Below are 21173 nucleotides of genomic sequence, written 5' to 3' on the forward strand. Positions count from 1 at the left end.
TATATACGGCAGATGAAAGTCGTACACCATTTTGTTGCACTGTGTATGGACGTGATGGCAGCCATGTTGTAGTAGGTTTTGCTACTGTAGTATTGCAGGCAGGCAATATCTTCACAATGTATTACACATCAGGACCAGGAAGCTATAAAACAACATTATTCTGTTAAACAGAGACAATGCAATTTTGCCTAAAATATGATTGTGTCCATCTATGCCGTTCCTATCAGCGCAGATGTTACTTAATCGCAAACATGTTGTAAGCTTGACATTCAAGTCAAGCTTGTTCCAGAAATGTTCTAAGGACACAGTTTTCAATAGAAACGTTCTTAGACTGTCTAGAAAACTGGACGACTATACAGAACATTGAAGGAAGGCTGAACTGAACCAACCAGAAACATGATTAGCAGTTAGCAAGGCTCACGTCTGAAATGAACTCCTGAGAGCCAACAACCGACCATCGCCATGGAAATGCATGATTCGCACCATACCCTAGTTAAGTCCAATACTATGAACCCTTCTCTCTACCCACCCTACCATCTGATCTGACTCCCTGCCACTCGGCCAACCATGACGTCATGGAGACAGCTGAGAAGCAGATTCCTGAGGTTGCCTTGGCGACGGGTAGTGAAACAAGGGTTACTGTGTACTCTGGGGAGTGGGTAGTGATGTCACAATGGCCAGATGAGAAACTCCCCCTCTGAGAGCTAACTGGCCATTTTCAGGAAACCACACACCTCTTCTCCATCTGGAGAATATTTTCACATATGTTTAGTTCCCAAGACAAAATGATGAGGTAGATTTATTATCCATGGTTAACAGTTTTGGAAGAAGGTATGTTAGTCCCCAAATAGTAAGTGGATTGTTTATTCCAAGATATTAACATTTTGAGGGTCAAAGAAACATTCAATCAAATTCTGTGTTCTTTTTTTATTAAAGTGAGCAACAACAACAAAAAAGACCACTCCAGTAACTTTACTGACTGACTGAAGTGTATCGTACAGTTTTCTGCTATCAAATACAGAGTGCATAATATACTTACATAGCAAGGGAGCTAGGCATAACTTTGAACTGATTCACAAGAATCACCATTATAAGCTAAACACAATACAGTACGATCAGCCATTTTCAATATATTACTTTCCATTTGACGCAGACACTCTGTGGAGGCAGAAAAATAACATTATGACCCCCCCAAACAAATTATATAATAATTAAAAAGAGAAAACACTGGTGAGTTTATAATGAATTTGCTATAAATTGAATTGAACTATACATATGTATTACTTTCCGTATGGTTTCTGTAAACAAGTGGTCACCAACCATTGAGTGAAGATCACTTTGAGTCAAAATGGAAGCTGAGATCTACTGCTCAGATTTGTTTTAAACATGACTTAGAAAACGTAAGCCTTTGCAACATTAACCAATTACAGTTCTGTAACAATGAGGTTTGTGCAGTAGGCTATAGGCCCAATACATTATGAATGCTTGAATTTCCCTGCCAATGTTTTTCTTCTCAGACCATTTGGAAATTCTATTTAAAAAACGTGATTCAAAATGGGAAGACTTTGCCTTCCTCGCACTAGGGCTGCTGAATCAAGTGCACCTACATCTTACAACCTAAAACAAATCAAAAATAAAGTGCAACTACCACCAACAGCACAAAACAAATAACAAAATAGGAACGCAAGGCTTTATTTTTAATTTTTTTACAGAAATGTTTGGTGATTGACTAGGAATGCCTTGGAGATCGACCACGGTTGGTGACCACTGCTGTAAACAAAGAGTGGACAGACATTAAAGTACGTACACAGAACTCTGCCCTTAAGTAGACCGAGACACAGATGTCCACCAGAGTTTACGTCAATTTAATTCAAAGTAAATTCAGGAAATGAAGTGGACATGGATTTAGAATGGGATGTGCCCTTTATCCGCATTATCAATTCAATTCCTAAATTGACAGGAATAAAAAATGAACTGATCGTAACTCTTAAGGGCCGGTCTCCCAGACTCAGATTAAGCCTATTCTCTGATTTACAAGCACTCTCACTGGAGATTGTCCATTGAGCCTTCCTTTTTATTCCAGGAGTAACCTTAACCTGGGTGCGGGGAAACCGGTCCAATTGGTTTAAAGTCCGACCTCTTGAACTCTTCACAGGGCAGTTGTAACTTTCTGAAGGAGGTCATGACCTTTGACCTCTCAGCAGTGGGTCCCCACGGTGGTGTAGGAGGAGGATGCCTCCCTGTGGATGGTGCTGAAGGGCGACAGCTCCAGGTCGGTGGTGGTGCACTCGTGCTCGTTCTCCTCGCTGGTGGTGGCGGTGGTGGAAGACCTGGGAGGGCCGCACTCGTTACAGCAGCAGCAGCAGCAGTCCAGGAAGGCCCGGCTGAAGGGCTGGTACAGGCAGAACAGCAGGACGGGTGTCACCGCCGACTTACAGAACAACAGCAGCTGGCTGACCAGATGGAGAATGTCCAGGGTCCGTCTGGGCACACCCGCTGCCATGTAGACTGTAACGATGTTACAGATGTTCTCAGGGATGATGCAGAAGCCGTAGAGGATGGCCAACGCCACAACCGTGCAGTTCATCTGGTTCTCCAGCTGGAGCTGCTTCTTGTTGCCACGCACACAGGCCCGCTCGGCCTGCTGGATTTTACGGGCAGTCACCAGGGAGCTGCCGATGGTGAACAGCGTTGGCAGGCAGAAGTAGCAGCCAAAATACCACCAGAGGCGGGCTCCGTCATAGGTCAGGCCCAGCACGTAGAGCGTGTCGGGGAGGTCGGTGGAGATACGAACCACGCAGCGCTGGCAGGGCGTCACATCCGGAGGCTCGCCATCTTCAGTGACCAGCTGGTGGATCAGGAGCTCTGGCAGGGCCAATAGGAGAGCCCCGATCCAGATAACGGCCAGCTTGGCGGCCGTGGAGGCGCAGTTTTCAATCATCTCGTAATACATCTGGGCGTTGGTGGCGGCGCGAAGGCGGTCAATGCACAAAGCACACAGGGTGAAGGTGGTGACCCCGAGGGAGGAGACCTGGAAGGACAAAGAAAAGAGAGGAGGAAGTCAGACACTACTGTATGCAGTTGATGTGTTATTACTGCACATTAACAATAACATCAAGTTCTGTCAAAGTGCTTCATTTTTTAGAGAGAAACAAGTATAGACTGTATCCAGGCCCTAGGCTTAACACACAATAGAGGAGAGACTACTCCTAATTGCAATGCACCTTGGGAAGTCTGGTTGAAATACCAAGGCCCCAGAGCCATCTTGTTCTCTGAAAAGACCGAAAGAATGTGTCCACTGTACACCATGCGTGTTCAAAACACAGTTTGGAACAATTCCCATGTGACAATGGTACACACAGCACAGTATACTAGATGTCAACAGGTTTAGAGCGGGACAGCTCTGTTACTTACCGCACACGAGTTCCTAATTTCCCATACTGAGATGTTTGAAAGTAGCCATGAGTAATGATTTATGTGTGATACTTTAAAGAGTGGGAAGACTACAGTTGGGCGCCAAAAAGGGGAACTTTAGACTTTCTAATTATATCAAATTATAATATTGATGACTGTATAACATAATAAGGTGCACAGTATACCGTGTGCAAGGGAGCCCATGACACAGAGAGAGAGAGCGAGAGAGAGACTGTGGAAAGACTTTGATTTATATGCTAGGTCTTGTGACTCCCTCAGGGGGTTCTATTTATTGGGATTCGTTGATATGAACAGGTTTAAAATGAACTTTTCTGTGCCTGGAGGGGGGTATGAGGAATGTTTATCACAACAATGTGTGGACACCTCCAAATATCCTTGCTATGTGTCATGATTTGATTTGTCCCTAGTATCTTTCCCTCAATATGCTTGGTCAGTTTAAGTTGGAAATGTACTGCTAAGTAATTGTACATACGTAGCCAGTAATTTCATCACAGCTATGATCAAATCTGTTAAAACACACCATCACTCCAGAGGCCCCAGCTAAAACTGGCTATTCATTATCTGACTTAAATGTATCTGCATGTCCAGATCTTATTTTAGCGAAGTGTTTTCCATTTTCTTTTCAGGACAACCAGGGAGACAAGTAGAACACAAAACAATTTGACATAAACAGTTGCATTCGTGAGTTTTACTGACAAGTGTCAATAAAAAAAACAAGGTCAGCCAAAGCAAAAACCTGATAATTTATTTAATTTTATATGAATGCTGTACAGAAATGGTTTGCTCAGTGGGAAATGAATATACAACTAGTCGGTGACAACTGTGTGGAGTTTGTGACAGCAACTATGTGAGCTTATTACAGTATTATAGACACTATGTCCTGGGATTGCCTATGATTTTTGTAGAAGACCCCTTACCTTGTAGCAGACCCCTTACATTCCTACGTCTTATCTAGCTTGTGAGAAATCAAGAGAAGAGAGAGGGAGTGAGAGAGAGAGAGAGAGAGAGAGAGAGAGAAGAGCAAGGGATAGATAGAGAAGATAGGGAGAGATGGAGAGAGAAGAGTGAGGGAGAGATGAAGAGAGAGGGAGAGATGGAGAGAGAAGAGAGAGGGAGAGATGAAGAGAGAGGGAGAGATGGAGAGAGAAGAGAGAGGGAGAGATGAAGAGAGAAGGAGAGATGGAGAGAGAAGAGAGAGGGAGAGATGAGGGAGAGATGGAGAGAGAAGAGAGAGGGAGAGATGAAGAGAGAGGGAGAGATGGAGAGAGGGAGAGATGAAGAGAGAGGGAGAGATGGAGAGAGAAGAGAGAGGGAGAGATGAAGAGAGAGGGAGAGATGGAGAGAGAGGGAGAGATGGAGAGAGAAGAGAGAGGGAGAGATGGAGAGAGAAGAGAGAGGGAGAGATGGAGAGAGAGGGAGAGATGGAGAGAGAAGAGAGTGGGAGAGATGGAGAGAGAAGAGAGAGGGAGAGATGAAGAGAGAGGGAGAGATGGAGAGAGAAGAGAGAGGGGGAGATGAAGAGAGAGGGAGAGATGGAGAGAGAAAAGAGAGGGAGAGATGGAGAGAGAGGGAGAGATGGAGAGAGAAGAGAGAGGGAGAGATGAAGAGAGAGGGAGAGATGGAGAGAGAAGAGAGAGGGAGAGATGAAGAGAGAGGGAGAGATGGAGAGAGAAGAGAGAGGGAGAGATGAAGAGAGAGGGAGAGATGGAGAGAGAAGAGAGAGGGAGAGATGGAGAGAGAAGAGAGAGGGAGAGAGTATTGTCAAGACAAAGCGCTCTCAGCAAATACCATCATCGTCAACGTGACAGCTATCGTCTAGAGCTGTGTCAACAGTGGCGGGCAGGCCTTGTCTAACTAACCTCTCACCTTGGTGTCCATAATGACAAATTGTCATGTGACAGAGCACTTAGTTGCCACAGGAGCCATTAGAATTAATTCCTCCACTGTTTGTGTAATTATGCTCCATTAATTGCTTGATTAGGGAGTCGCTTAGCATAACGAGGATGCGTCTGCCGCTATCCATTTAATGTTCTTACCACGGAGTCTGTCTACTCAAAGAGACTCAAAGTGCTATGTCTGGGACTGTGCTTTTAAAATGGCCTACAGGTCATGTTGGCATAGAATGGGACTTACAAACACAATGACAATCACTGCAACTAAGCAGCTTACAGACTAGCGCTGGCAGTTTATACAGCATCACTCATACAGATCGTTTGGGTCGTGTTGAGGTTGTTTATTTGTCTTGGAGTCATTGTGTAGGCCTATACACTGAGTGTACAAAACATTAAGAACACCTTCCTAATCCCCCCCCCCCCCCTTTTTGCCCTCAGAACAGCCTCAATCCGTTGGGGCATGGACTCTACATTGTGTCGAAAGCGTTCTGCAGGGATGCTGGCCAATGTTGACTCAAAGGCTTCCCACAGATGTGTCAAGTTGGCTGGATGTCCTTTGGTGGTGGACCATTCTTGATAGACACGGAAAACTGTTAAGCGTGAAAAACCCAGCAACGTTGCAGTTCTTGACACAAACCAGTGCGCCTGGCACCTACTACCATACCTTGCCCATTCACCCTCTGATTGGCACACATACACAATTCATGCCTCAGTTGTCTCAAGGCTTAAAAATCCTTCTTTAAATGGTCTCCTCCGTTTCATCTACACTGATTGAAGTGGATTTAACAAGTGACATTAATAAGGGTTCATAGCTTTCACCTGGTCAGTCTATGTAAGGGAAAGAGCAGGTGTTCATAAGGTTTTGTACACTCAGTGTATGTGCCCGGACAGATGAACTGTGCCACCTGGAGAAGGATTTTTATCTAGATCATTTCCTCTTCCAAAAGGAGTGTGCTTCCTTCTTAATGAACAGAATTGAGTTTCTTCCGGGTGAATACTTCACACATATCCCATAAAAGGCACTCAGAACCAACAGTATGATAGTGAACCACAGCAAAACTATGTCATCTATCTTACATTAAGTACTTTTCCACAACAGAGAGAACAGACAGACTGCTAAAAGCAGGAGCTGAACCAAAGAGGTCTGTAAAGGAGTGGAGGATTGGACTCCATAAAACACAGAGACAGGTAAGCCCTAGCCCTAGGATGTTGGACTTGTGGAGATCTGAAAAGATGGGATAGGTGTAAGCAATAGTAAAAATTGCACATAGACTATCAGAGGACAAGGTGGGTCTGTCAACGTGTTGATTATACTTAATCCAATCAATTCAGATCTTTGTTCATTTTCATTGACGCTACTTTCACCAAGAAGGCTCAGTTGTTGAGCAGCATAGGTTTTACACTGTGACCTCAGACTGTATAAGGTGTTCCAAGTTCTTGGGCTGCATAACATCTAGGTTAGTCCGGACTCCTTGGGACGTCCCTACCCTTACCCCGTCCCAACCTTGACATTGGGACATCCCAAGGATCTTGTTTAGACTTTTCCATATCATCTAGATTCTTGGGTGTTGTCCCTAGCTGCAACTGGGTCTGGTGGGTTGCCTTTTAGACCGTATGTGATATAACCAGCAATTCTGTTGTTTTTTGAAAGGTGGATATCCTGTCCTATGAGGCTCAGTTCTATGATGTGTGGTGTGTCAGATTACGCCTTTCTTAACACAACAATCACCATTTACTGCACTTACACAGCAAGCAGAGCAGAGCTCAGTCTTCTCCAACTCTGTTCAGGAGAGATAGTGGGTTTGCAGGCTTTTGTTCCAGTCCAGCGCTAATACACCTGATTCAGCTAATTTTGGTCTAGGTTAATGACCATGATTGGTTGATTATTTGAAACAGGTGCGTTAGTGGTCGGCTGAAACATAAGCACACTCCGTTTCTCTCTAGGACCTGTGTTGACGATGCCTGGAAACTGGATACAAACTGTTCACTGTCTGAATAGACCCCAGCGGCAATAATAGATTTTCTTTTCATAATTTGGTCCTGCAACATTCAAATCACATACAGTATATGACATTCAGTACGTAGTACAAGTGTGTTAATACAAACCCTTCAATGCTATGGCTACAAAATATAGACTACTGTATGGTTAGCTTTCTGTAACTCTGGAAAACCTGTTATTTTAAAGAACTGTCTTGGCTCTGTGTGATCCCTCATCACCTACATTTAACATTGTATCTTTTACAATAGATGGCTGACAGAAGAGCTGCCTTACAGCTGAAACAGACAGGTAAGTTGATGCCATAACGGGTGTGGGTCTGATGTAATTATTGAGGCCAAGTGAGTTTCAGACTACTGCCTTATTAGGGAAAGTAGGACTGTAACCTTATCCCTGACATAGCATAGGTCGCCTAGGGGCTTTTACCTCTGTAGCTAGAATAGTGACACCTCCCCTAAAAGTTTGGAACAACAGGTTGAGGTGACATTCGAGAGAAAAAAAAATCTAGACCTAGTATGGGATCCTCCAAATACTGCAAACACTTGAAGCACAGAACATTGTACAGTGTAAGAATTGACATAAAGTGAGCATCAAAAGTATTGGGACAGGACACATTTTTGTTGTTGTTGATGAGTGAGAAAGTTAGACACACAAATATCATACCCCCACAAAAATGCTAACCTCCCCTGTTATTGTAATAGTGAGAGGTTAGCATCGCTTGAGGGTATGATATTTGTGCGTCTAACATTCTCATTCATCATTATTAATGATTCATTCAGGACTATCCATAATCATGGTAGCATCCACATTAATGTAGAAGTGTTTAGAAACATATTGTATTCTTATTTATAATAAATGTGACTCCATTCATATCTATTAGGCACAAACTAACCTGAAAAACTACCAAAACAAACAGCAGATGCATCCAATAAACGTGTAGTCACAAGCTTGATGTAGTCATTGCGTGCTAGGAATATGGGACCAAATACTTTTTACTACTTTAATATACATTATTTAATTTCCCCTAAAATGGGAGTACTAAAAGTGGTGTACTTTTTAAACGGTTCACCCGATATGGATGAAAATACCCTCAAATTAAAGCTGACAGGCTGCACTTCATAGTCATAGTCTCATTTCAAATCCAAAGTGTCACTGCCCCAACACTTTTTTGCTCACCATATGTGACAGATTTCACAAGGAAGAGATGGTTAATGACAGCAGACTTTGAACACCAACTTCATCACCCAATCATAACATTCAATCAAGTAACACAATAGCTAGTGGACATTATTACCTCAATATAGGGGATGATTTTACAGGAGAACTCCCCCAACAGCCAATTCTTGGTCAGTTCATGGAAGATCACCAGGGGCAGGCAAAAAAAGATGACAACAAAATCCCATAGGGCGAGATTGGCTAGAAGAGAATTTGAAATACTTCTCATGTAGTAGTTGTGGCACACAATGCACATGATTGCTATATTCCCAATTAATCCAACAGTGAAAATGATGACCGAAATGATCATGATGGCATATGCCCCATATGATTCTGCTGTTACGGGATAAAATGGGTTTTTTACATCTTTTCTCCTAGTTTGAGGATTGAGAGGAATCAGTGGGGTATAGTCCTGGAGGTCTGGCAGAGTGAACTCTTCATAATCAGTGGAATGAAATGGCATGTCTGTTGACTGGTTCTGGGCCATAGGTTTAGGCAGCGGTTCCCACGTGGACAGCGGTGTGTCCAAAGACGCATCTGACAGCAAGGTTGGCTCGCTTATTTTGTTACCTTTTTTACTGCCATCCTTCGCATTTCTTCTCCGACGGTCTGCAGTTGCTCTTTTGTGTATGCAGATCCGGTTGTGCTCGTCACGGTGGTGTCCTCCTCGCTTATGTCTCGTGGAGGGCTTTAAATGAATGTATACACCATCTCGCGTTTCCATGGCTGCATGCTTCTCCGTGTCCAACTTTTCCTCCATCAGCCTTTTTGACTCGCCTTCCTCGGGTAACCAAATGGGTTCTGTTCCATTTGACGAATTGCTTTTGCGCATTGTTATTTCATTCATAACCCTTTTCGTATTGAATGAAGTCCCATTTAAGTTATCCATCCATGTCCTAACCACATCCCAAGAGGATGAACTTGGAGTATGCACCCTTTTATTGTCAATTTCGTTGATAACTCTGCCATACGACGAGTGAAATCTCTGACTACCACTATCGGTTTTGTGTAAATTCCCGATAGTGACGGCGGTTTCATAATGTCTAGGAATCAAATTTGTCTTCTCCTCGTGTATTTGCGTGAACACATTCTCGCTCCAAAGAGAGAAACACAGTAATCTTAAGAGTAGTACCAGCATTGTTTATTCTAAAACACTCAACAATAGTATTTTGTATTCCAAATATATTTATCCATGGATGATTACCACATCGGAGAGACGACAGAAACAAAGCCAAACCTTCATTCCATAGTTGTCAACACCACTTCGAATTAAACAAAGTGCACTTGGCAATTGACAGGTGCGTCTCCGAAATGCGAAAAGTAAAGTTCAACAACCGTTGTTTTCTCACCATGTGAAGTAGGGTATGTTTGAATTTCGTCTGTGCCTCTGAATATATAACAGATTGTAAAAGGGTTTTAAATGGACACAAGATCGCATTTCCTATTCAAAAGCATTTGCTTCTAGGTCCGAAAAGCGCCCTGGGCGGTTATTACTGGTACCCACGATCCGGGCGCCCAGAGTCGGAGATGGAGTGCGTATTGTCCGGGATGTGCCAAGCTCTGTCTGGAGCTGCGCACGTGAGCATCACGGAGAGAAGAGACGGGCTCCCCTGGCGGCTAACCCGGATCTGTTCAACTAAATTAGTCAGCATCACTCAACCACGTCAGACAATGTTTCTCCTTGAAATACTGTAAGTAGCCTACAAATGTTTTTTTGTTTTGGTGTTTTGGTGCAACTTTCCAACAACATGATTCACTGCAACTAGACGTTTATGTTCAGCGTGGTGGCATGTTGTATAGGGACTACTATAAACATCAATGGATATGTCCTGGACTGCAGGACCACAACGTGTAAAAGGCATCTCACGGTTGCGCTGTATTGGGGCGCTCGGGTTCATGGAAGCAAAGCATTCATTGTCTTTTTTGTGTAAAACTAAACAGGGGCCCATGCTTTCAGCAATTCCAAAAACACCAGCATACTAGGCTATTGGCTGCCACATTCAGTGGACAGGAGTTAAAGTAACTGTCCAGGGTTTCCAGATCTCTATGAAATATTACTTATAATTAATTACAATATGAGTGGAATAGTTTCCTTCCAGAAAACAGTAATTAAGTATGTTCATCTTTTCTGTGTTGGAATGGTGTGGGGGTACCCCAATAACAGAATGGTGTGGCCATATGCATTTGATAAAAAATATTTACGCTAGTATTCAGCTGACTGGCCAGATCCTCCTCCTCCGGAGTATGACATCATACTCTGTGAGAAAATAGCAATCATCAGTTGTGGCTGCTTTGGATGATGTATTGTTGTCTCTGTCTTCTTGCCTTTTGTGCAGTTGTCTGTGCCCAATAATGTTTGTACCATGTTTTGTGCTGTGACTATGTTGTGTTTCTACCATGGTGTGTTGTCATGTGTTGCTGCCTTGCTCGGTTGTTGTCTTCGGTCTCTCTTTATGTAGTGTTGTGTTGTCTCTCTTGTCATGATGGGTGTTTTGTCCTATATATATATGTATATAAATAATTTTTTTTATCCCAACCCCGTCCCCGAAGGAGGCATTTTGCATTTTTGTAGGCCGTCAATGTAAAAAAGAATTTGTTCTTAACTGACTTGCCTAATTAAATAAAGGTTAAATAAAATAAAACAAAAATAATAGTCTGTTTGAGATACAAGTGAGGTGGGATTTTTGATGTTTTTTCCCCTCTAATTTATGCTTTGGCAACAAACACAAGTATAGAATAAGTCAACACAATGATGTGGGAATGAGTTAACAGGATATTAACTTTTGAAAGTGAGATTTCACCTCCTGAGTGGCGCAGTGGTCTAAGGCACTGCATCACAGTGCTAGCTGTGCCACTAGAGGTCTAGTTTAAATTCTTGTTAATTGAACTGCACTGTCCTTTACAGTAGCTATTACAGTGAAAAAAATACCATGCTATTGTTTGAGGAGAGTGCACACAAAAGAAATTATCACGGCAACTGGTTTGATACATTCACCTCTGAAGGTAAATAATGTACTTACATTCAGTAATCTTGCTCTGATTTGTCATCCTGAGGGTCCCAGAGATAAAATGTAGCATAGTTGTGTTTGATAAAATAAATTTTTATATTAAAATGTAGAAACTGGGTTCTACAGTTTGAACAGCTGCTGTGTCTACCCCCCCCCCCCCCCCCCCCACTACCAAGATAATCTGATTTGCAGCACAAACAATGAATAAGACTAGGATGTACACCACTTTTCTCTGGATAAGTGTGCCTGCTAAATTAGTAAAATGTAAATAAATGTAAGCAAAAAATCTTCAGGCCCAGTCTGCTCTAAGCAGCCAACCGGGGAGCAGCAACTTAGCTTACGGCACAAGCCTAAAATAGAGACAAAGTTCCCTCTCCACAATCTCTCTCACAGGCCGTGTCATCGCTGAATATGATGTGTTAAGAGTCATAGAGACATTTCATCCTGTGTATTGGACTTAAGGTATGCTGTTGTCTAAAAGAAAGGAAATCTGCACCACAGTTTTTCACTTAATGCCAACAGAAGAGTTGGTCTATGAACTTGGTCAAAACAAAGAGGAAAAACTACTTCAGGTAAGGAAGTTCTCACAGCTCTGTCTCACACACGGGTCCTGTGTGGCTCAGTTGGCAAAAATTGTGGCACTAGCAAAAGTCAGGGTTGTGGGTTCAATTCCTGCAGGGATCACATACAAACACGAACTGTACCGCAAGTTGCATTGGATAAAGCATCTGCTAAGCTGCATATTATATTATAATGCACCCATATATTACTTTCAAACTATACTGAACATCTCATTAAAAAGGGAGTGAGAAGAATGTCCCTGCCAGAAAGTGCACTATGCTAAGCAAATTCTGCACAGGATTATTTATGATAAACTGCTACTCACCTTTGTACAGAATGACCACTATGCCACCAGCACAAGCTTCTTTCCACCGTAGCTCCTTCCTTACACCATGTAGCAGTGTATTCCACTGTATACATTTGTTTCACTGTGAATATCCATTTCAGGGACATTGAAAACCCCTTTTGAAGCTTTGTCTGTGAGAAAGGTATGCCTGGGGGGGGGGGGGGGGGGGGGGGGTTCTCTCTGCTCACACAAAGGGATGAAGTTAGAGAGCAGGTGTTGATGTGGGTGGATTGTCCCCAAGCGAACACTGGTTCCTCACAGCATGGATGATGCATACGGTACAAAACCAGGGTTCAGGAAATCAGACTAAAGCTAACATCAAAAAGGCCCCTGCCAACCGCATTACAGCACACATCAACATCACTCCAGGCACCAGAGTCTTATTCATCTTGCTAATCATTTTGATCAGTGTGCCCTTGACTTAGGAGCCATTGGGCTATACACCGAGTACACAAAACATTAAGAACATCTGCTCTTTCCATTGCATAGACTGGCCGGGTGAAAGCTATGATTCCTTTATTGACGTCACTTGTTAAATCCACTTCAGTCAGCGTAGATGAAATGGAGGAGACAGGTTAAAGAAGGAGTTTTAAGCCTTAAGACAATTGAGACATGGATTGTGTATGTATGCCATTCAGAGAGAGCGAATGGGCAAGACAAAAAATGCAAGTGCCTTTGAACGAGGTATGGTAGTAGATGCTAGGCACCCCGGTTTGAGCTGCTGAGTTTTTCACGCTCAACAGTTTCCTGTGTGTAACAAGAATGGTCCGCCAACCAAAGGACTTCCAGCCAACTTGACACAACTGTGGGAAGCCTTTGACTCAACATTGGCCAGCATCCCTGCGGAACGCTTTCGACACTTTGTAGAGTCCATGCCCCAACGAAGTGAGACTGTTCTGAGGGCAAAAGGGGGGGGGGGGGGGGGGGGGCAACTCAACATCTCAGTATTAGGAAGGTGTTCCAAATGTTTGATATATTCTGTGCATATTACCTGCTGTCGGCAGTACCCGCCTGATTGATTTGCTATACAGGACTTAAACTATCACAATTACCTAAATCCGAAGAATGCATCCGGTAATTAGGTTCTTGGTTGTTTCAACCAATGTTTTATCTGTTTATTGCAGATGCAGTGTTTCCCCTCTATTCATTTAGCAGCGGGCATTTTTTTGTTGCTGCAATTTAGATTTTTTTTTTAATGGTAAAATGTTTTCAGTGTAAACTTAAAATCAAATACAAAGTACAGTATCTACACAAGATAATGAAGCTATATATGCATTTTTAACAAGATCTTTGAGAGCTAACTACGCCCAAATAAAAACTACAGTTGGGGAGAATCTAAAATTCCCATTGGTGCCCCCATTGATTTTGTTATGTTTGAGTCACTCAGAAAGCATTAGAACAAAAAATAGCAATGGCATAATGTGTAGAACTGCAGGACAATAGGTTGAAAACAGTCAAATGTTCTCTTCACCCTATGATAAAATATGTAGAATTGCAGTAAAAAAAGCTTATAAGGAACTGCCCAGTGAAAATCCAACTTTTAATAGTTCATGTTCTGTTAACTCATACGTAAATGTTGTTGACCCTGTGCTATACTTGTATTTGTGGCCAAAGCAGAAGTTGGAGAATTTTGTTACCAAAATTCCAAGAACAACAAGACTGGCCACTAACATCATTAGCCTAATAATCAAACATGATCAAGTAATACATTAGAAACCAAAACTTGCATACACCCCATAGGGGCTCCATAGCGTTCATAACACATTTCACTGATACACCACCCGATGGAGCCCTAGAGCTACATGGACAATAGAACGTCACTACTAGTTCCCAGTGAACTATATCCATTTCAGCCACATTACTACGGGCCATGAAGCATATCATAAAACAATCGATCACCCACAGATGAACTCCATTGAGAGTGATACGAATGTGCTTTTAGAACCCATCAGGTGCCAGTGAAATTCGAAGATAATTAAGAACTATCAGTAGGCATTGAGCACAGAAATAGTAATTCTATGGTTTTGACATGACATCATTCCACCCTGCGGCGGCCCTGGGTTGAAAGTGCCTACTGTAATGATATCCAATTAAAAACGTAATATATTCTTTTTGCTGCAATTAAGCAGATGCAAACCTTCAAATCTGTCCCTATAAAGGCTACAGAAGAAATAGTGTGATATGATGTAGAGCAGTGGTTCCCAAACTTTTTATAGTCCCGTACCCCTTCAAACATTCAACCTCCAGCTGCGTACCCCCTCTAGCACCAGGGTCAGCGCACTCTCAAATGTTTTTTGGCGTCATTGTAATCATCCTGCCACACACTCTTTACAATACATTTATTAAACATAAGAATGAGTGTGAGTTTGTGTCACAACCCGGCTCGTGGGAATTGACAAAGAGCTCTTATAGGACCAGAGCACAAATAATAATGAATAATTTTGCTCTTTATTTAGCCATCTTACATATAAAACCTTATTTGTTCATAAAAAATTGGGAATAACTCACCACAGGTTAATCAGAAGGGTGTGCTAGAAAGGATGCACATAACTCTGCAATGTTGGGTTGTATTGGAGAGAGTCTGTCTAAAATAATTTTCCACACACAGTCTGTGGATGTATTTATTTTTTTGTGCTAGTGAGGGCCGAGAATCCACTCTCACATAGATATGTGCAAAAGGAATCCGTGTCTTAATAACAGCTTGCCAAGGCAGGTTACTCTGAACGCAGCCCTATCCCGAAATCTGGCAGTGGCTTCTGATTAAATTCAATTTTCACAGAACCATTTGTTGCAATTTTGATGAGGCTCTCTTGTTCAGATATCGGTAAGTGGACTGAGGCAGGGCATGAAATGGACGACGAATCCAGTTGTTTGTGTCGTCCGTTTCAGGAAAGAGTCTGCTCACTCAGGTGCTTCGCTATATCACATTTGACATTGTCTGTAAGCTTGAGTTAATTTGCACACAAAAAATCCTACAACAATGGAAAGACATGTTGTCCTTGTTAATGCAGACAAAGAAGAGCCCCAACTTCTTAATCATAGCCTAAATTTCATCTGCACAATGAATATATTTGTGGAGTCCCTGTAATCCTAGATTCAGATCATATAAGAAAAAAATCATTCTCTACTATTATTCTGACATTTCACATTCTTAAAATAAAGTGGTGATCCTAACTGACCTAAGACTGAATTTTTACTAGGATTAAATGTCAGGAATTGTGAAACTGAGTTTAAATGTATTTGGCTAAGGTGTATGTAAACTTCCGACTTCAACTGTAAGTGAACCCCAAATCAATGTAGTTCTCATCATATTTGCGCTTCTTCAATGGTCCAACGTCCCTGTCGGTTGTTCGGTGCTTTCCTGGGTAAGGGGGCAGTAGCCCTCGGCTGCATCAGATTCACAACTGTTAGTATCCATGCTAGCTGGACTAGCAACAAATGTAGATTTACTGATGCTAGCATTGGAAGTGCTCGTGGAAGCAGAACAACTTGTGTCAGACAGGTGTAGGCGTAGGACTGCTGGCAGTAGCAGTACTACCAGTAGAGCTGGTATGTGTCTTTATGGACGCAGGCCTTACTTTTTTTAACCATTTATCAATTTTCGAGCAAACGGAATGAGCAGCAGCTACGTTTGGCTACATATGGACCGTTAGTGGAATTCCCGTGAGAGTAACGGTTAATGTGATTTGATGTTAATTATTTGACTAGGCTACCTCTATTTGACATTGTCTTATTATTTCGCTGAAGAGTGGATGGTTTTAATTTTATTTTTGACAGTGAAACGAGGCTACTCAAGCGAGAAAAAAACATCACTAAATTGTATAGCCCCGTTGGAAAATCTAAATGGACTGTTTGAAAATGTGAATCACATTTTTATTTGGCGCACCTCCGACGGTACTGCGTGTACCCAGTTTGGGAATAGCCGATGTAGAGTATTCAACTCTTACCCTATGAGGTCCGGAGTCTTCTGGTTTTCTGTTCTACCTGATAATTAATTGCACACACACCTGGTCTCAGGTCTAAACCAGACCCTGATTAGAGGGGAACTCTAATGCAGTGGAACTGGCTTCAAGGTTCAGAATTGAGTTTGAGGGATGTAGACAATAAAAATGCCATGGTTAAATTCAAATTGACAATACAAATAATTTTCACATCATTTATTTCTAAGGGGAAAACAGAGTTTACACATACTGTCAATAAAGTACAAAACATATAAAATGTTGGTACAAAGGAGGAAATAAGACAAAGGAAATGGTCAGAGACACTCAAAGCCAGATACATTTCAGCCAATATTATTTATTTTATTAATTTGGAGGTACACAACTGTATACAATATTCACAAATTATTATTTGGCATATACATGATATTCTGGTTGGTTGAGTGCTATGTGTCACTAGGTGCAGCGTAAGGGTGTGTATGTGGGTTAGTGCCTCTGGTATCAGTGTGGCAGATCTGGTAGCAGGCCCGTCTCTGGCCGTTCTCCTCCACTGTGTAGGCACTGAGACACAGGTCCATCCAGGGCCTCTCCGCTGGGCACAGGAAGGGAAAGGGCACAGACAGACATGAATACACCACACAAAACATGAATACACCACACAAAACATAAATACACCACACAAAACATGAATACACCACACAAAACATGAATACACCACACAAAACATAAATACACCACACAAAACATAAATACACCACACAAAACATAAATACACCACACAAAACATGAATACACCACACAAACCATAAATACACCACACAAACCATAAATAGACCACACAAACCATAAATAGACCACACAAACCATAAATACACCACAAAAACATGAATACACAACACAAAACAAATACACCACACAAAACATAAATACACCACACAAACCATAAATACACCACACAAACCATAAATACACCACACAAACCATAAATACACCACACAAACCATAAATACACCACACAAAACATAAATACACCACACAAACCATAAATACACCACACAAACCATAAATAGACCACACAAACCATAAATAGACCACACAAACCATAAATACACCACAAAAACATGAATACACAACACAAAACATAAATACACCACACAAACCATAAATACACCACACAAACCATAAATACACCACACAAACCATAAATACACCACACAAACCATAAATACACCACACAAACCATAAATACACCACACAAACCATAAATACACCACACAAACCATAAATACACCACACAAAACATAAATACACCACACAAACCATAAATACACCACACAAACCATAAATAGACCACACAAACCATAAATACACCACACAAACCATAAATACACCACACAAACCATAAATACACCACACAAACCATAAATACACCACACAAACCATAAATAGACCACACAAACCATAAATAGACCACACAAACCATAAATACACCACAAAAACATGAATACACAACACAAAACAAATACACCACACAAAACATAAATACACCACACAAACCATAAATACACCACACAAACCATAAATACACCACACAAACCATAAATACACCACACAAAACATAAATACACCACACAAACCATAAATACACCACACAAACCATAAATACACCACACAAACCATAAATACACCACACAAACCATAAATACACCACACAAACCATAAATAGACCACACAAACCATAAATACACCACACAAACCATAAATACACCACACAAACCATAAATACACCACACAAACCATAAATAGACCACACAAACCATAAATAGACCACACAAACCATAAATACACCACAAAAACATGAATACACAACACAAAACAAATACACCACACAAAACATAAATACACCACACAAACCATAAATACACCACACAAACCATAAATACACCACACAAACCATAAATACACCACACAAAACATAAATACACCACACAAACCATAAATACACCACACAAACCATAAATACACCACACAAACCATAAATACACCACACAAACCATAAATACACCACACAAACCATAAATACACCACACAAACCATAAATAGACCACACAAACCATAAATACACCACACAAACCATAAATACACAACACAAACCATAAATAGACCACACAAACCATAAATACACCACACAAACATGCCGCACATACACCAAATTGACATCCTTAAATACATATTTTAGCCTCGTCTGCTCAGGAGGACATGTGAATACTAATTGCTGTCCAGTCACTTGCTCAATTGCTGCAGTGCATTCACGCTCTGAGGGGCCATCTGCCTGGAAGCTCATCCAGCCTCATTGCTCACTAATGGGAAACCTCTACACGCTGTTTGTCAATGCTTCATTAGAACCCACTGTTGATGTGGGGTTAAAAACTCTGCCCTTGAAATATTGACAAAAACATTCTCACTTCACAGGTCTATTTATGTGATAGTGATACATCCGTGGACAGTGCTGGAAGCAGCCTGCAGCAAAGCCTAAATAATAAGGGATGTTTCTGGACAGGGCAAATGAGTCACTGTAGCTCAGTTGGTAGAGCATGGCACTTTCAACGCCAGGGTAGTGGGTTCAATTCCCAGACTACCCATTTGTAAAAGTATGCATGCATGACTAAGTCGGTTGGATAAAAGTGTCTGCTAAATGGCATATTAGTATTATAATATATGATTACCCGTGCTACTCCCTGGTGGGCAGAGTCTGTCCATGGTTTCCTGGACCCTGTCTTGTGCCTCCTGGTCAGCTGCTGCGTCCTCAGCTAACACGTGGAAGAAGGATTCCTGCCATAGGGTTAATGGCGTTACCAGTTAGACAACAAGAATACAACACACATAGAGCCCAAATACCCATGGGCACCAAGTTGAAAAATATTTCAATGTGTTGTGTCTGTCTTGTCTCTTCATATGGACTGGCACCCATCCCCTCACGTACTGCATCTCTCCAGAGCAGGGCCTCCAGGGAGCCGGTGCCATCCTGCAGCTCAAGCTTCATCAGTAGGCCATACTGCAGCAGCTGCACCCCGAGAGCTGGGCGAGCGAAGAGAGCCGAGAGGAGAGCCATAACATTAAAACCACATGATTTAAGAGAGAGACCTGAGCAGAGGCAGGAGCGGACGCTTGGCGTAACTTTACAACCTAAGGTGCTGCTGAATCAGGAGGGAAGCCAGAACATAAAACTGAGGATTGGTGGAGTAAAGAAACACAGCAGATGTAACATTAAAAGTGCCGGTGGAGAGGAGACATAAGATCAAAACAACTGAGGGTTCAGGAAAGGGGGAGGAGCCTAGTAACAAGAGGGAGAGAGAAGACAATACAGTCCAACCAGAAGAGGCTGGTGGGAGGAGCTATAGGAGGACTCATTGTAAATACGAATGGAATAAATGGAATGGTATCAAACACAACAAACATATGGAAACCATGTTTAACTCCGTTCTATTCATTCCATTCCAGCAATTACAATGAGCCCTTCCTCCTATAGCTCCTCCCACCAGCCTCCCCTAGCTGAGGGCCTGGGGCAGAGAGAAGGTCAAGAATAGCCAGTACATTTAAAAGCGAAGAGGGATGAAGGTAATCCTAACATGATCAAAACGGATGCTGTGACCATAGCATTAACAAACCGAGACGTCACAGACACAACAGAGCAGTGAAATGGAAAACCCAGCCGAGCCAGAATATCCACGAAAGCTGAAGAGGAAGCAGCTACATAACAAAAACAGCAAGAACATAAACCCAGGTCACAAAGGTCACCGTGAGAGACCTGTCTCTGTGTATTGTAGCTCATGTTCCACAAAGACCAGGTCACAGGTGTTCAAGCCACTCAAGCCCTTAAACTTGTACTTTTATTGCTAACTGCAATTTCATTACCATTTCCTTTAAATCTGATTTTTTTCCCTTTTAAAAACCCCCCACCAAATACAAACATACACATAGGAACAACTTACAGAAGCACATAAACAACAACTACATCTTCATTGCCATTTCCATTACTAAGATGATTCCTCTGACTGATAACCTGTGTCGTGTTCAGTAAACATGGAACGTAATGGTCTAACTGGTCTAATAAGATCTTCCTACCACTGCAAAATGTTTTACTGAGGTTTTGCCTGTGAACACGACCCAGGTAAGAGGTTATTAATGTGATCAAGGGGTGAATAGGGAGAAATGACGATGGGGTCAGGTCCACACTAAATCTCCACCACCTAAAAGGTGTACACAGTGAGAAAGAGATCGGCATACCGTCTGCCACACTTTTCTCATCCCAAACCTCTACTCCTTCTCCCAATGACTCTCCCACTTTTAGTTGGGAGCACTGTTTGCATCTGAAAAACAAAAGGCATAAAAACCCACATCACATTTTAGTGTATTTAAGTACACTGATGGACAAAATGTGGCCTGTGTCAGATGTGGCTAAGACAGTCACTTTCAAGATAGATACAGACCCATAGTATCTTTTGGTGCCCCGGAAGAGGAAGGGAGCCGAGAGATCCAGCGGGGTCATGGTTCCTTGTGGTGATGTCACTGGGACAATGTTACTGTACGCGGATGCTATCCGACACGTCTCCTCCAAGGTAGCCCCTACGGGAAAGCAGACAAAATAACGGATAACAGTTTAGCCTTTGGCGTAAAATATAGAATCAAACTGTCATACGCATCACCGGGGGCAAACTACCTGCCCTCCAGGACACCTACACCACCCGATGTCACAGGAAGGCCATAAAGATCAAGGACAAC

The 21173-nt window shown here is 42.2% G+C and overlaps 2 protein-coding genes across 5 annotated transcripts in view; both read right to left on the reverse strand.

Moving 5' to 3' along the window:
- Positions 1-912: 912 nt before the first annotated feature.
- On the reverse strand, positions 913-10138 carry LOC129855087 (prosaposin receptor GPR37-like). Its single transcript, XM_055922405.1, has 2 exons — positions 8618-10138; positions 913-3031 (listed from the first exon to the last, which is right to left on the reverse strand). The coding sequence occupies exons 1-2, from the start codon at positions 9674-9676 to the stop codon at positions 2198-2200; spliced, it is 1893 nt and encodes a 630-aa protein (XP_055778380.1). The 5' UTR covers positions 9677-10138; the 3' UTR covers positions 913-2197.
- Positions 10139-16595: 6457 nt separating this feature from the next.
- Positions 16596-21173, reverse strand: part of pot1 (protection of telomeres 1 homolog) — a 46675-nt gene continuing 42097 nt past the window's right edge. For all 4 annotated transcript variants that reach the window (XM_055922408.1, XM_055922409.1, XM_055922406.1 and 1 more), the window contains 5 exons: positions 20882-21017; positions 20679-20761; positions 19375-19469; positions 19118-19223; positions 16596-16983 (listed from right to left, as the gene is read on the reverse strand). In XM_055922408.1, coding sequence (XP_055778383.1) covers positions 16838-16983; positions 19118-19223; positions 19375-19469; positions 20679-20761; positions 20882-21017 — 566 coding nt within the window. In that variant the 3' untranslated portion in view covers positions 16596-16837. The remainder of the gene's footprint in view (positions 16984-19117; positions 19224-19374; positions 19470-20678; positions 20762-20881; positions 21018-21173) is intronic.

The sequence above is a fragment of the Salvelinus fontinalis genome, chromosome 5 (assembly GCF_029448725.1).
Source record: "Salvelinus fontinalis isolate EN_2023a chromosome 5, ASM2944872v1, whole genome shotgun sequence".
In the NCBI taxonomy this organism is placed as follows: domain Eukaryota; kingdom Metazoa; phylum Chordata; class Actinopteri; order Salmoniformes; family Salmonidae; genus Salvelinus; species Salvelinus fontinalis.